At 45.0% G+C, this 12,079-nt stretch overlaps 1 protein-coding gene across 3 annotated transcripts in view; it reads left to right on the top strand.

Annotated features, from left to right (window-relative positions):
- Nucleotides 1-2,170: 2,170 nt before the first annotated feature.
- Nucleotides 2,171-12,079, top strand: part of MX1 (MX dynamin like GTPase 1) — a 32,275-nt gene continuing 22,366 nt past the window's right edge. Inside the window, exons 1-5 of one of the 3 annotated variants that reach the window (XM_086339572.1) lie at nt 2,171-2,227; nt 4,868-4,944; nt 5,614-5,710; nt 10,855-11,047; nt 11,562-11,699. In XM_086339572.1, the coding sequence (XP_086195698.1) occupies nt 5,621-5,710; nt 10,855-11,047; nt 11,562-11,699 (421 nt within the window). In that variant the 5' untranslated portion in view covers nt 2,171-2,227; nt 4,868-4,944; nt 5,614-5,620. Of the gene's footprint in view, nt 2,228-4,867; nt 4,949-5,613; nt 5,711-6,716; nt 6,903-10,854; nt 11,048-11,561; nt 11,700-12,079 lie in introns of those variants that run through there. The other 2 variants (XM_086339724.1, XM_086339648.1) reach the window with 2 other exon arrangements.

The raw sequence follows: 12,079 nt of genomic DNA, 5'->3' as shown, positions 1-12,079 counted from the left end.
GAACCTCTATCCATAATTCTTCAGGCACTGTGTCTATCAGATCTAATCCTTTGAGTCTACTTATCACTTCTACTGTATAATTGTAAGGGGTTTCATGTAGGTCATACCTGAATGGCCTAGTGGTTTTCCCTACTTTCTTCAATTTAAGTCTGAATTTGGCAATAAGGAGTTCATGATCTGAGCCACAGTCAGCTCCTGGTCTTGTTTTTGTGGACTATATAGAGCTTCTCCATCTTTGGCTGCAAAGAATATAATCAATCTGATTTCAGTGTTGACCATTTGATGATGTCCATGAGTAGCATCCTCTCTTGTGTTTTTGGAAGAGAGTACCATGATGGCTGCTAGATGGCAAGTATTCTCCTTCCTGAGTTTCTTTAGGGCTCACCAGTTCACCGTAAGCTGTGGCTACAATGGCTGGTGACTGTGACATCCTTGTTTACTGATATGGCAGGAAATATTCCATTTCTCATTTGTAACTAGGAAGTAACTGAGGCCTGGATGGGTAAGCAGCCATGCAAGGGTTCCTTGAAAATTGCTGGGGAAGCCCGTGTTCTCCCATTAGACCCCAGCAGAGGGCCACATACCAGACTTCAGGCCAGGGAGCTGCTCTGTGTGGCCCCCGCCCCTTCTTTTGGGTGCCACGACATTGAAATTGGTTCCATCCAAGTTTTCCCGGTGTGGCTGAAGAATGTCACCTGCCATATCAGTAGACAAAAGATATTGCAGCCATCACGCTAGCACCCACTGCATTTTTTGACCTGTGACTGTATGTCCTTCAGGGATTCAGGATGAAGAAAAGCAGGATGCTGGCCCTAGACGGCTAAGGTGCACATCAAAGGAATAATTTCAAGGAGCCCAGACTGTTGCATCTTCCCATACATAGAATAAGTGCTGAATTCATGAACTTGAGATGTCTGGTTTTCCTTTAAGTAACAGTAATTTTGTTAATATTTTCACTACCTGGATTTTGTTGCAAAAACTCCTGTATATTCTGGCTCCTCTCTGACCTGTTTGGAGCCATCCCTAAGAGCAGTCTGAGAGGCTGTCTTCCAGGGAAAGTCCTCAGCAAGTCCACCAAGTAAAATATAATTCTCAATGTTTTTAGGTGTGCAGTTTCTTTTTTTTTTTATTTTTTAAAGTCGACATCTGACCCCAGGACTTGGAAAAGGGGCAGTTCTGGGTCTTTGTGTAGGGCGCAGGAGACGCTCTCTAACCACAGGAGTCTTTGTGGGGAGGACACTTGTCCAGGCTTCTTAGCTGAGCCAAGGAGAATGGAGGTGGGGTGCCAGCCCTTTCCAAAATGAAATTTTACTCCTCACCCCCAAAGCCCTCCGGGAGGGCTCATCTTTGGGTCTATTTGACCTTGGTCCCCCCACTTTCTACTCATTTCCATCCTGAAGAAATCAAATGAGCTAAACTTCAGGGAGGGCTTGGGACTTCCCTGGTGGTCCAGGGAACCCTTTGCTTCCAATTCAGGGGGCACAGGTTTGATCCCTGGTCAAGAAACCAAGATCCCACATGACATGCAGAGCGGTCAAGAGATTTAAAGGTGGGGAGAGGGGGCGGTGCTTGAAGAGGATAAGGAAAATTGAGAAAGGAGCCTGATGTAGGTCTGGGTGAGGAGGGGGCTAAGGGGGTAGCTCCCTAGCATGCTTGAGAATCCCTCCGGGGCTGGAATGTTCCCAATGAACCTACAGCAGGAGTTTGAGACCCAGTTATCAATGCATCTGTTCAAACAACCAAAGGTTAAGGGACCGGTTCCAAGCTACCTTGGGCTTTGGATGACTCGGGGCTGCTTGAGCAGAGGTTCTCAAACTGCCAGGAACTTCAGAAGGGCCGGATAAAGCTCGGGTAGCTGGGTCCTGCGCCCGAGTTTCTGAGGCAGCAGGTCTGGGGGCGGGCCGAGAATCTGCATTTCCCGCAAGCTCCTAGGGATGCTGTTGATGCGGGGCGCACCTAGAATGCCTTTGGGAGAATACAGTTGAGTGTGCGGGGCGCAGCGACCTCGGGAGGCGCAGGTTCGGAAGTGCGCCACCCGTTCGGTTTCGGTTTCCTTTCCGATCCAGCAGCCCTGAAAACTTTCTGAGTTTCGTTTCTCCGTTTCTCCGAGGCTGGGTAGGAGATGAGGGACGGGGAGGCGGGGCAGCGAGCTAGGGGCGGCGTTAGCGCTGAATAAAGCCGAGGAGGGTGAGCGCTGGGAGCCTGCCGGTCTCTGTGCTGGGGACGGGTAAGTGTAGCGCTCCTGGGTCTGGGCACTCTCCGCGCGTCGGGGCATTTGGGCGTTGGCTGGGAGTTGAGCGCTCTGGGGTGCCGGTATTGCGCAGACTAGGAGAAGGCGATGGCACCCCACTCCAGTACTCTTGCCTGGAAAATCCCATGGACGGAGGAGCCTGGTAGGCTGCAGTCCATGGGGTCTCGAAAAGTCAGACACCACAGAAGCGACTTAGCAGCAGCAGCAGCAGTAATAGTAAAAATGAAAATGATTAATAGTGATGGCAACCCAGTATTCTTGCCTGGAGAATGCCATGGACAGAGGGACCTGGTGGGCTGCAGTCCATGGGGTCTCAAAGAGTCGGACACGACTGAAGCGACTTAGCACGCAATAGGGATGATGACATGATGATGATGATAATGCAGTGTTGGCTGGGTTCAGAGCATACTTGATTCTGCTTTCCCACCGACACGCTGCTGAGGCTTTTGAGTTACGCGTCAAAAAACAAGCACTGGCGACTTTTCTGCCGGAAGAAATAGGAAGGTGGAGCAGAGCAGGTAAAGAGGGTCTCCGAGGGAGCTAAGGAGTGCAAGCCAAACAACTCTACGCCGGGGGCTGGGAGGTATCCTTGGAAGCGCAACGACCCAGGGGATCTTCCCCAATCTCGCTGCAAAGAGGGATGTTATAGCCGAGGGTCTCCGCGGACAGGTTTTTCCCGCGGGAGCTTCCCTGTAGAAAGCCGGGGCTCGCCGGAGATGGGGCATGCGCTGAAGTGCCCTGTGCGGAGTACAGGTCACCCAGGGGATGGAGAGCTGCTTCCAGCAGCTGTGCAGCGGGATGCGATGGTGTGCGGCCGGCTCAGTTAGTTTTCCGGGTGGAGCGAGGTAGGACCGTACTGGGGGCTGGCCGAAAGCCCAGGCATTGCTGAGACCTGCAACACGCGGAGCAGCCGGGGGTGGCATTCGCGGAATCAATAAGTCAAATTTTAAATCAAGTTTTTGTTGGACTTGGGAAGTAAGAGGAGATGTGTTGATTTCTTCTTTATTGTAGTCATTCACAGGCGGCTGGGTCAGGATGCTTCCTGTGAGCTGAAAAAGTGTTTTAGTTTTACATCCTGCCTTGGGGGTCATTGTGTTTAAGCTGTAGGGAACACCCCTTTAATGATTAACTTGTGGCAAAAGCAATAGTGTTGCAGGAAGCGGGACCCCTTCCAGGGCCGGAAACTGAGCCCTTATCTAACACTCGGAAATGGATTGTCCAAGGAGACACACACATGTGCTGACAAAGCAAGAGATTTTATTGGGAAAGGGCACCCGGGTGGAGAGCCGGATGGTAAGGGAGCCCAGGAGAACAGCTCCGCCAAGTGGCTCGCAGTCTTGGATTTTATGGTGATGGGGTTAGTTTCCAGGTTGTCTTTAGCCAATCATTCTGACTCAGGGTCCTCCCTGATGGTGCACACCTTATTCAGCCAAGATGGATGCCAGCAAGAAGGATTCTGGGAGGTGACTGGACGTGTGGTGTCTCCTTCTGACTTTTCCCAAACTCTTTCTGTTGGTGGTGACTTATTAGTTCCCTTTTCTTACCAAGACCTCCTGTCATAAAACAACTGATGCAGATGGTTACTGTGGTGCCTGGCCAGCATGGGCAGTTTCAGTCAGTGTGCTTCCCCTAACAATAGAATATAAAGGGAAAAGTTAAAGAAACAGATCTAATACAGTGTCAGATTTGTTATTCCCTATTACAATCATAAACAATTTAAATGTCAGTGAGTTTTTGGAAGGCGAAACACTTCCATGAGAAAAAGCAAATAGAAGTTCTTAAAGGATTACCTGGACTGAATTATTTGGGCTGTTCAGTTCGACAAGTGCAGCCAGGTGCTGAACGTGACGAGTAAGTAAAACACTGATTTTTATTAGGAGATGGCCTTGCCCCAGAGATCCAAATTGATTTTCAAAGACTATCTGAGATAGGTACAGATGTTTAAGATGTACAGACAAAACTCACAAGACTTGGTTTTCAAGGGAATGTCACTTTATGAAACAAAGATAGAGACTTTTTTGTTCTCAAAGCACCCATGGTCATTGAATGCTAGCCCTGGGGATCAATGATGCCACATGACTGGGCACAGTAAGGTCAGCTGAGGTTGTGGTCTTTAACCCGGGGCCCCAGCTCCAGCCTAGGAGCCCCTGGGCACACGAAATCATGGGGATGGGTGGTGGTTAAGAAATAAATTGCCAGATTCCATAAGTATTCTTTAAAGTTGATCTCTTTCAAAATCACCTTTCACTATAGAGTGAACAGAATCCATCCCTCCCCCGCGCTTTTTTATTTTAAGCAAGCTTGCCCTTTCAACTTGTCCTTTCAAAATCCGAATAGGCCTTGGGGGAGGGTCCCTAGAGAATATACAAAAAGAGCATCAGGAAAAAAAAGTGTTGATTCAGTACACGGACAGCAAGTCTCTCTGCTTTATCCTTCAACCTTAGAATTTAAATATTTAAGGTTTACAAAAGGACTCAGGGAACTGTGAACTTCCTTCAAAGCACATCCCCTCTGCATCTTCACCATTCTCAGCAATGGGATGTATGGCGATGAGCACTGACATGTATTGTGTTCATCGGGTTTTGGTCTAATTTGTATGTTTTGCCTGATTCCAAGGCGGTGTTGGAGCAGAGCTCTGCATTTCTGCCAACTAGTCAGCACTACATTGTCAAGTAAAAGGAAGGTATATTGAGGTAAGTGTTTTATACTTTTTATAACATTTATTTCAAGTCCTAGGAGAAATATATTTTCATTTACTTTTATCCAAGATTATTACATAAGTCTTAATATTTAGAAGCTTATGGTCCCAGAAAAAAAATTACAATTTTTTAACATATAGTCCAGTGGTTAGGACTCAGCACTTTCATTGCTGGGACCTGAGTTCAAGCCCTGGTCAGGGAACTAAGATCATGCAAGCTATGCTATATATATATATATATATATATATATATATAATGTTTGGGTATTATCAAATATTTAGAATCCCTCATCTACATTGGAAAGAGTCTTACAGTAATTTTATTTTTAAACGTAAATTTTAAAATGCATTAGAAATTTCATTCTTTGTTGCTATTTAAATTTATGGTGAAAAAAATTTTTGATGTTCACCTATAAACATGATTGGAAATACAGAGTTTTAAAAAAGCTTTTGACATCCAGAAACATGTCTTTGAAGACCACTGAGCTGGGATGGAGCGTGTCTTCATCTGACATTTGGTTCCTTGGAGTTCTCCTGTCATTTCTTTCTGATCTCCCACTCTGTCCCAGTGTGTCTTATGGTGGGTTTGGTTCCATGATTGAATGTACCCAGCTCCTGAATTGTGTTAATCCTGATGTTCTTGATTTATGCTGAACTGATAAAGGAAGAAGATGGTTCATTCTGACTTGGGTATCAAAGAACTTGATTCACCTGAATCCAGTCTAAATGGAAGTGAAGATATGGTGAGGGAACATGAAACTGTAAGTTGATGCCTGAAAACCACTGTCCATGTGGACATGAACTGTGTTCACTTGAGGGCTGCCCATTGATAACTGCGATGCCATTGGTGCCCAGGGATGCTCGCTTCCTCATCTCTCCAGGGGCTATATGTGGATGCAAAGATGTGTGTGATTCATTCTGCTTGGGCCCTTCTTGCAGCCAAAGGACTTCCCTGGTGGCTCAGACGGTAAAGCGTCTGTCTACAATGTGGGAGACCCGGGTTCGAGCTCTGGGTCGGAAAGATCCCCTGGAGAAGGAAATGGCAATCCACTCTAGTACTGTTGCCTAGAAAATCCCATGGACAGAGGAGCCTCTGGTAAGCTACAGTCTATGGGGTCGCAAAGAGTCGGACACGACTGAGCGACTTCACTTTTCTTACAGCCAAACGCCATTAGTGTTTTGTCTTAGCTGATCCTGAAAGTGAAAGTGTTAGTCACTCAGTCATGTCTGTCTGTGACCCCACGGACTGTAACCTGCCAGGCTCCTCTGTCCATGGGATTCTCCAGGCAAGAATACTGGAGTGGGTAGCCATTCCTTTCTCTAGGGGATCTTCCCAACCAAGGCGTCAAACCAGGGTCTCCTGTATTGCAGGAGGATTCTTTACCATCTCAGCCCCCTGGTTGGGGTGCAATTTTGGTCTGGAAAATCCAGGCAAGAGGCCAATGGGCTGGTGTAAGAATTGGGCCCAGACACTGGGCCCAAGGAGCCCTGTGAGATCACGTGCCCACATTATAGTTTGGTCTCGAGCTCAAACCTCCTAAGTGTCATTGTGATATCTCCAACAGTGAAGCCATGTGGTGTCTTTTCTCCCAGGAATGAGACATATTTTTGGTGGGAAGCAAACTTGGCTTCTCGAATCAGTTCAACCTGAATTTGATTCCACTGCTGACACGTGCAGCTGTAAGATCTTGGGTGGTTACTCCTCCCTTTAGAAGCTTGGTTTTCCATTTCTAAAATGAAAATAATAAGAGTATTTACTTTGTGCAGCTGTTGAGAGGAGGAGTATTTACTTTGTGCAGCTGTTGCTGAAGCTGAAACTCCAGTACTTGTGGCCACCTCATGTGAAGAGTTGACTCACTGGAAAAGACTCTGATGCTGGGAGTGATGGGGGGCAGGAGGAGAAGGGGACGACGGAGGATGAGATGTCTGGATGGCATCACTGACTCGATGGACGTGAGTCTGAGTGAATTCCGGGAGTTGGTGATGGACAGGGAAGCCTGGCATGCTGCGAATCATGGAGTCGCAAAGAGTTGGACAGGACTGAGCGACTGAACTGAACTGAACTGAGAGGAGGTAGAGTTTGGGCACTTAGAAAGAGCTCTGTTTATTGCTGTCATATGTTTTAAAGCAATGGATCTTCAGCCTCTTTCCAATTGCCTCCATTTTAATCATCAGTGGTTAACAATATTTTAAACAATATTATAAACTACACCAAAGGACACAGAAAAATAAGAAATTCACCCATCTTTCCAGCACCATAATATAACTGTTGTCTCTTGCCTGGCTGTAACTGGCAAGGAATAGGGCAGTAGGAACTCATAATGCTCACACCCACATGTTTGAATGTTGTTGTTGTTGTTATTCAGTTGCTAAGTTGTGTCCTACTCTTTGAAACTCCATGGACTGTAGCATGCCAGGCTCCTCTGTCTTCCATCTCCCAGAGTTAAATTCATGTGCATTGAGTCGGTGCATGCTATCTAACCATCTCATCCTCTGCCAAGCTCTTCTCCTTTAGCCTTCAGTCTTTCCCAGCATCAGAATCTTTTACAGTGGGTTGACTCTTCGTATCAGGTGAGTGTAGCTTGGCCTTTCTGGCCAGGTTGAACAAGGTGTATCTTATGACCCAGAAATTCCACTTCTAGATATTGACCTTGGTTCTCAGAGTATGATCCCCAGAGAAGCAACATTAATACCTCTGGGGAAGTTTGAAATGCAAACTATCACCCTCACACACCCTTCCCCAGACCTAGTGAACTAGAAATTTCAGGGGTGGGACCTACCATCTGTGTTTCTACAAGACTTCTAGGTGATTTTTCTTTGTGCTGAGGTTTGAGATGCATTTTGCCATGTTTGTACAGCATTTTTTTATAAGCAAAACCAGAAATAACACAAGTGTCCATGAGTAGTGGAATGCATACATAGATTGTGGTATGCAGTAGAATTCCACACAGCAGTGAAAAGTAATGAGCTAGACTTCCAGGGATCATGATGGCTGGGTCTAAAAAACAATGGTGTAGCTGGTGGCTCTATGGTTCGGGCTCAACACTTTAACTGCCATAGGTTGGATTCAATCTGTGGTTGGGGAACTAAGATCCCCTGGAAGCCACATGGCATGGCCCTCCCCCAAAATAAATAAATTACAATAAATAGACTGTGGTGAATCCCCTAGAATCAGGTCACAGAAGAAATATACTGTATCATTCCATTTATATAAAGATCCAGGCCGCCATAAGCCATGTATTTTTTAGGGAAAGATGGGTGGGGGGTAAAATGAATGAAAAGCAAGGACATTGTTTTCATAAACCTGGAAATAGAGGGACCCTCTAGAGGTAAAGGGGTTTTAGGAGGAAGTTGCCTGGGGAAGGGTGGACAAAGTGTCTCAAGTACAGGGGATATGTGTTTTCTTAACCCAGGTGGTTGGCACATGCATTTTGGCTAATTACCGTTCATGTTTTATAAACTCTTGGGAATGGGTGATATAAAGAAATGAAAACAAAAAGAATCATAGTGAAAGAAAGTGAAGTCGCTCAGTCATGTACGACTCTTTGCGACCCCATGGGCTATAGCCTACCAGGTTCCTCTGTCCATGGGATTTTCCAGGCAATAGTCCTGGAGTGCATTGCCATTTCCTTCTCCAGGGGATCTTCCCAACCCAGGGATCAAACCCGGGTCTCCCGCATTGTAAACAGACGCTTTACCGTCTGAGCCCCCAGGGAAGTCAATAACCCATAAAGAGGGCTAAAATAAACCACTGATGAGTAGGAAGGTACAGCCAGGTATGTGCATAGCCCCCACAAGGTTTTCCCTGGGGATTCAAGCTCCAAACCTTTCTTAAGTGAGAAAATTCACACAGGACACTTGTTTAAAAATAGTGGGGAAGATTTTATTCAAGACTATTGCAATAGAGGAGAGAGCTTGAACTTAGTGTGGCTACAAGGACAAGAGGACAGGATAGAGGAGAGGAGAAGGAATTGCCAAGAGTAATTTGGGAAGGGTAAAGGGAGGTGAAGAATTGATGTTTTTGAAGTGTGTTGCTGGAGAAGACTCTTGAGAGTCCCTTGGACTGCAAGGAGATCAAACCAATCAACCCTAAAGAAAATTGGTTACCACAGCTTTAATAATAATTATGGAAATCAGGTCATGTTAACCCTCCAACTCTTTTGTTTTTCAAAGTCATTTGACTATTCTAGGAGTATTTAGACTCTTTAGATTTACTGTGATTGTTAATATAATTGGACTTGGAAAGATCATTTTGCTATTTGTTTTCCATTTGCCCTATTCTTCATTTCCTCTTTTTCTGCTTTCCTTTGAATTAACTAAGTTTTTTATGATTTCATTTTATTTCCTTTGTTGGTTTATTGAGTACAACTGTTTTAGGGAGTATATCATGTCTTTAATTTATCAAGTTTACCTTCAAGTACTAATATATTATTTCATATATAATATAAGAACCTTATGATAATATGTGTCCATTTGTCTCCTCCCAGCCTGCATGCCATTTTTGTCATGAGTTTTTATTTTATCAATATTTTAAGCCCCCACATTATACTGTTATCCTTTTGGAAATGGCCAATGTCTTTTAAAGATATCTGTGGCAACAAAGTGGATATTAAGGACAGAAAGGTTAAGGCAAAGTCAGTTGTCTTCCACCGAAAGAAGAATCTTCAGTCCTGTGACATTTCTGCCAAAAGTAACTACAGCTTTGAAAAGCCCTTCCTCTGGCTTGCTAGAAAACTGATTGGAGACCCTAACTTGGATTTGTTGCCATGCCTGCTCTTGCCCTGCCAGAGGTGGTCATGGACCCAGCCTTGGCAGCATGGTATGAGCACGATTTAGAGGTTGCTCAGACAACTGCTCTCCCGGATGAAGATGATGACCTGTGAGAAAGCGAAGCTGGGGCCCAGCGTCGGAAGGCTAGTTTTATAGGCAACTGTCCTGTGACGTCAGCGGTGCAGCGTGTTTGCCACTTTATTATATAGCTAAGCAGAACATGTGCTTAATCTTTGGATGCTGAAGGAGATGGATGGGCTTTGGAGTGAATGTGGCAGTTTAAAAAAAAATACCTTCATTTTTTGGACCCGCATATTTAGGTGTTTTGGATCACAGTTGTTTCCTCCTTGAGTTTCAAATACAAGACTGCTATAGTCACATGACAATATTGAGAGGTGGAATCTTGTTTGTTACTGTCATTCCCATCCCTTTTCGTTTAGAATCAGAATAAAGTTGTATTTCAAATATCTAAAATAAATAAATAAAGAGATTTAAGTAATAAAAAAGTATAGTAGTCACCATTTCTGGTGTAAATTCCTTGGTGTAGATTAAAATGTCCATTCAATATCATTTTCCTTTGGCTTGAAGGGCATCCTAAACATTTCCTGTAATGCAGGTCTGCTAGTGATGAATTCATTCATTTTTGTACATCCAGAAAAGTCCTTACTCACTTTCTTATTTTAAAAGATTTTTTTTTTCCGAGTAGAAAATTTTAGGTTGATGATTTTTCTCAGTACTTTAACAAAGTTGCTACACTGTCTTCTCATTTGCATAGTTTCTCCTGAGAAATAGGCTATAAATCTCATGTTTATTCTTCTGTACATAACATGTCATTTTCTGGCTGGCATTCTGTCATTATCACTGATTTTGACCAATTTGACTATAGTGTGCCTTGATATAGTTACTTTATGTTTCCTTTGCTCTGGGCTCATTGAGCTTTGGGGATCTTTGGGTTAATAGTTTTCACCAAGTTTGAGGACATTTATTTCTTCAAATATTTATTTCTGTTTTACCCTCATTCTCTTGATTGGGGAGCTTTAATCACCTGTATACATTAGGATGATTGAAGTTGTCCATCTTTGATGGAACGTGACCTGCAGGTTATGATAGAGATCTCCCATTCTGCCTCTTCCAGGAGTCCAAGAGCAACCTGTACAGCCAATATGAAGAGAAGGTGCGGCCCTGCATTGACCTCATCGACTCCCTGCGGTCCCTGGGCGTGGAGCAGGACCTGGCCCTGCCCGCCATCGCTGTTATCGGGGACCAGAGCTCGGGCAAGAGCTCTGTGCTGGAGGCCCTGTCTGGGGTCGCCCTCCCCAGGGGCAGTGGTAAGCACTTGGCTTCTGTGTTGGTTAGCTCAGGCTGCAGAAACAGAGGACCTCAGACTTGGGCTTAAACAATAGAAGTTTACTTCTCAAAATTTGGGAGGCTAGAAGGCCAAGATCAAGGTATTACCAGTGTTGGTATCTCCTGAGGCCTGTGTCCTCCGCTCACAGATGACTGTCTTCTCCTGTGTCTTCTGGGGGATGGTGGAGGATGTTTGCAGAAGTCTGGGGTTTCCCAATGCAGTGTACCACCTGGGCTGATGGAAAACACCGGGGTGAAGCAAAAGATCTAAAGTAGGGGATTTCAAGTCAAACTCCATCTGAAATGTACATTCTAGATGCACATTCGTGAGTCACCCCAGATAGCATGCCTCAGAGAGTCAAAGGGTGAGAACAGGGAGTTTGCAGTTTTAGGAGCCTCCCGGATGATTATACAAATTTAAGAACCACTGGTCTAAGACCACCATATAGGACTGTTAGCAGCAGAGTATAGACCTGATGAGTAGTGGTTTCCTAGGTATTGTTACAAGATGTCCTCTTGTGCTGAGGCTGAAAAAACTTGGGAATGAAGACGAGTGGAAAGGCAAAGTCAGCTTCCTGGACAAAGAGATTGAGATTCCAGATGCTTCACAGGTGGAAAAGGAAATCAGTGAAGGTAAGTGTCCCATGTTTGTTCTTCATGCCTATTTGGATATCTGGTCAACGAGGTGAAATAGATGGGGTCTGCCTGTCACTGTTCCCACTCTCCCCTTTCTAGGCCTGTTCTGGTCTCTCAGGAACCTTCCCTTCCCTCCATCAGGCCCCCAGCTCTCTTGTATTTTCTCTTTTTTTTACTCTCATTAAGACCAGTGCTTTGGACAGAATCTGACCTCAGTAATTTATTACTTAGTATGTAAGTATGTATCTGAGCATAATGTGAATTTTGAAGCTTGTCTTCAAATATGGAGTATTTGTCCTTTATTCAAAGGCCTCCCCACTCCACAGATCTGATGTCAGGGTGTGGGGCCAAGGAACACCTTCACCTGTTAACCAGCT

This window comes from Bos grunniens, chromosome 1 (genome assembly GCF_055505025.1).
Source record: "Bos grunniens cultivar Pamir isolate PY7600 chromosome 1, Bosgru_T2T1.0, whole genome shotgun sequence".
Classification (NCBI taxonomy): Eukaryota; Metazoa; Chordata; class Mammalia; order Artiodactyla; family Bovidae; genus Bos; species Bos grunniens.
This window is presented reverse-complemented; position numbering and strand designations above follow the sequence as displayed.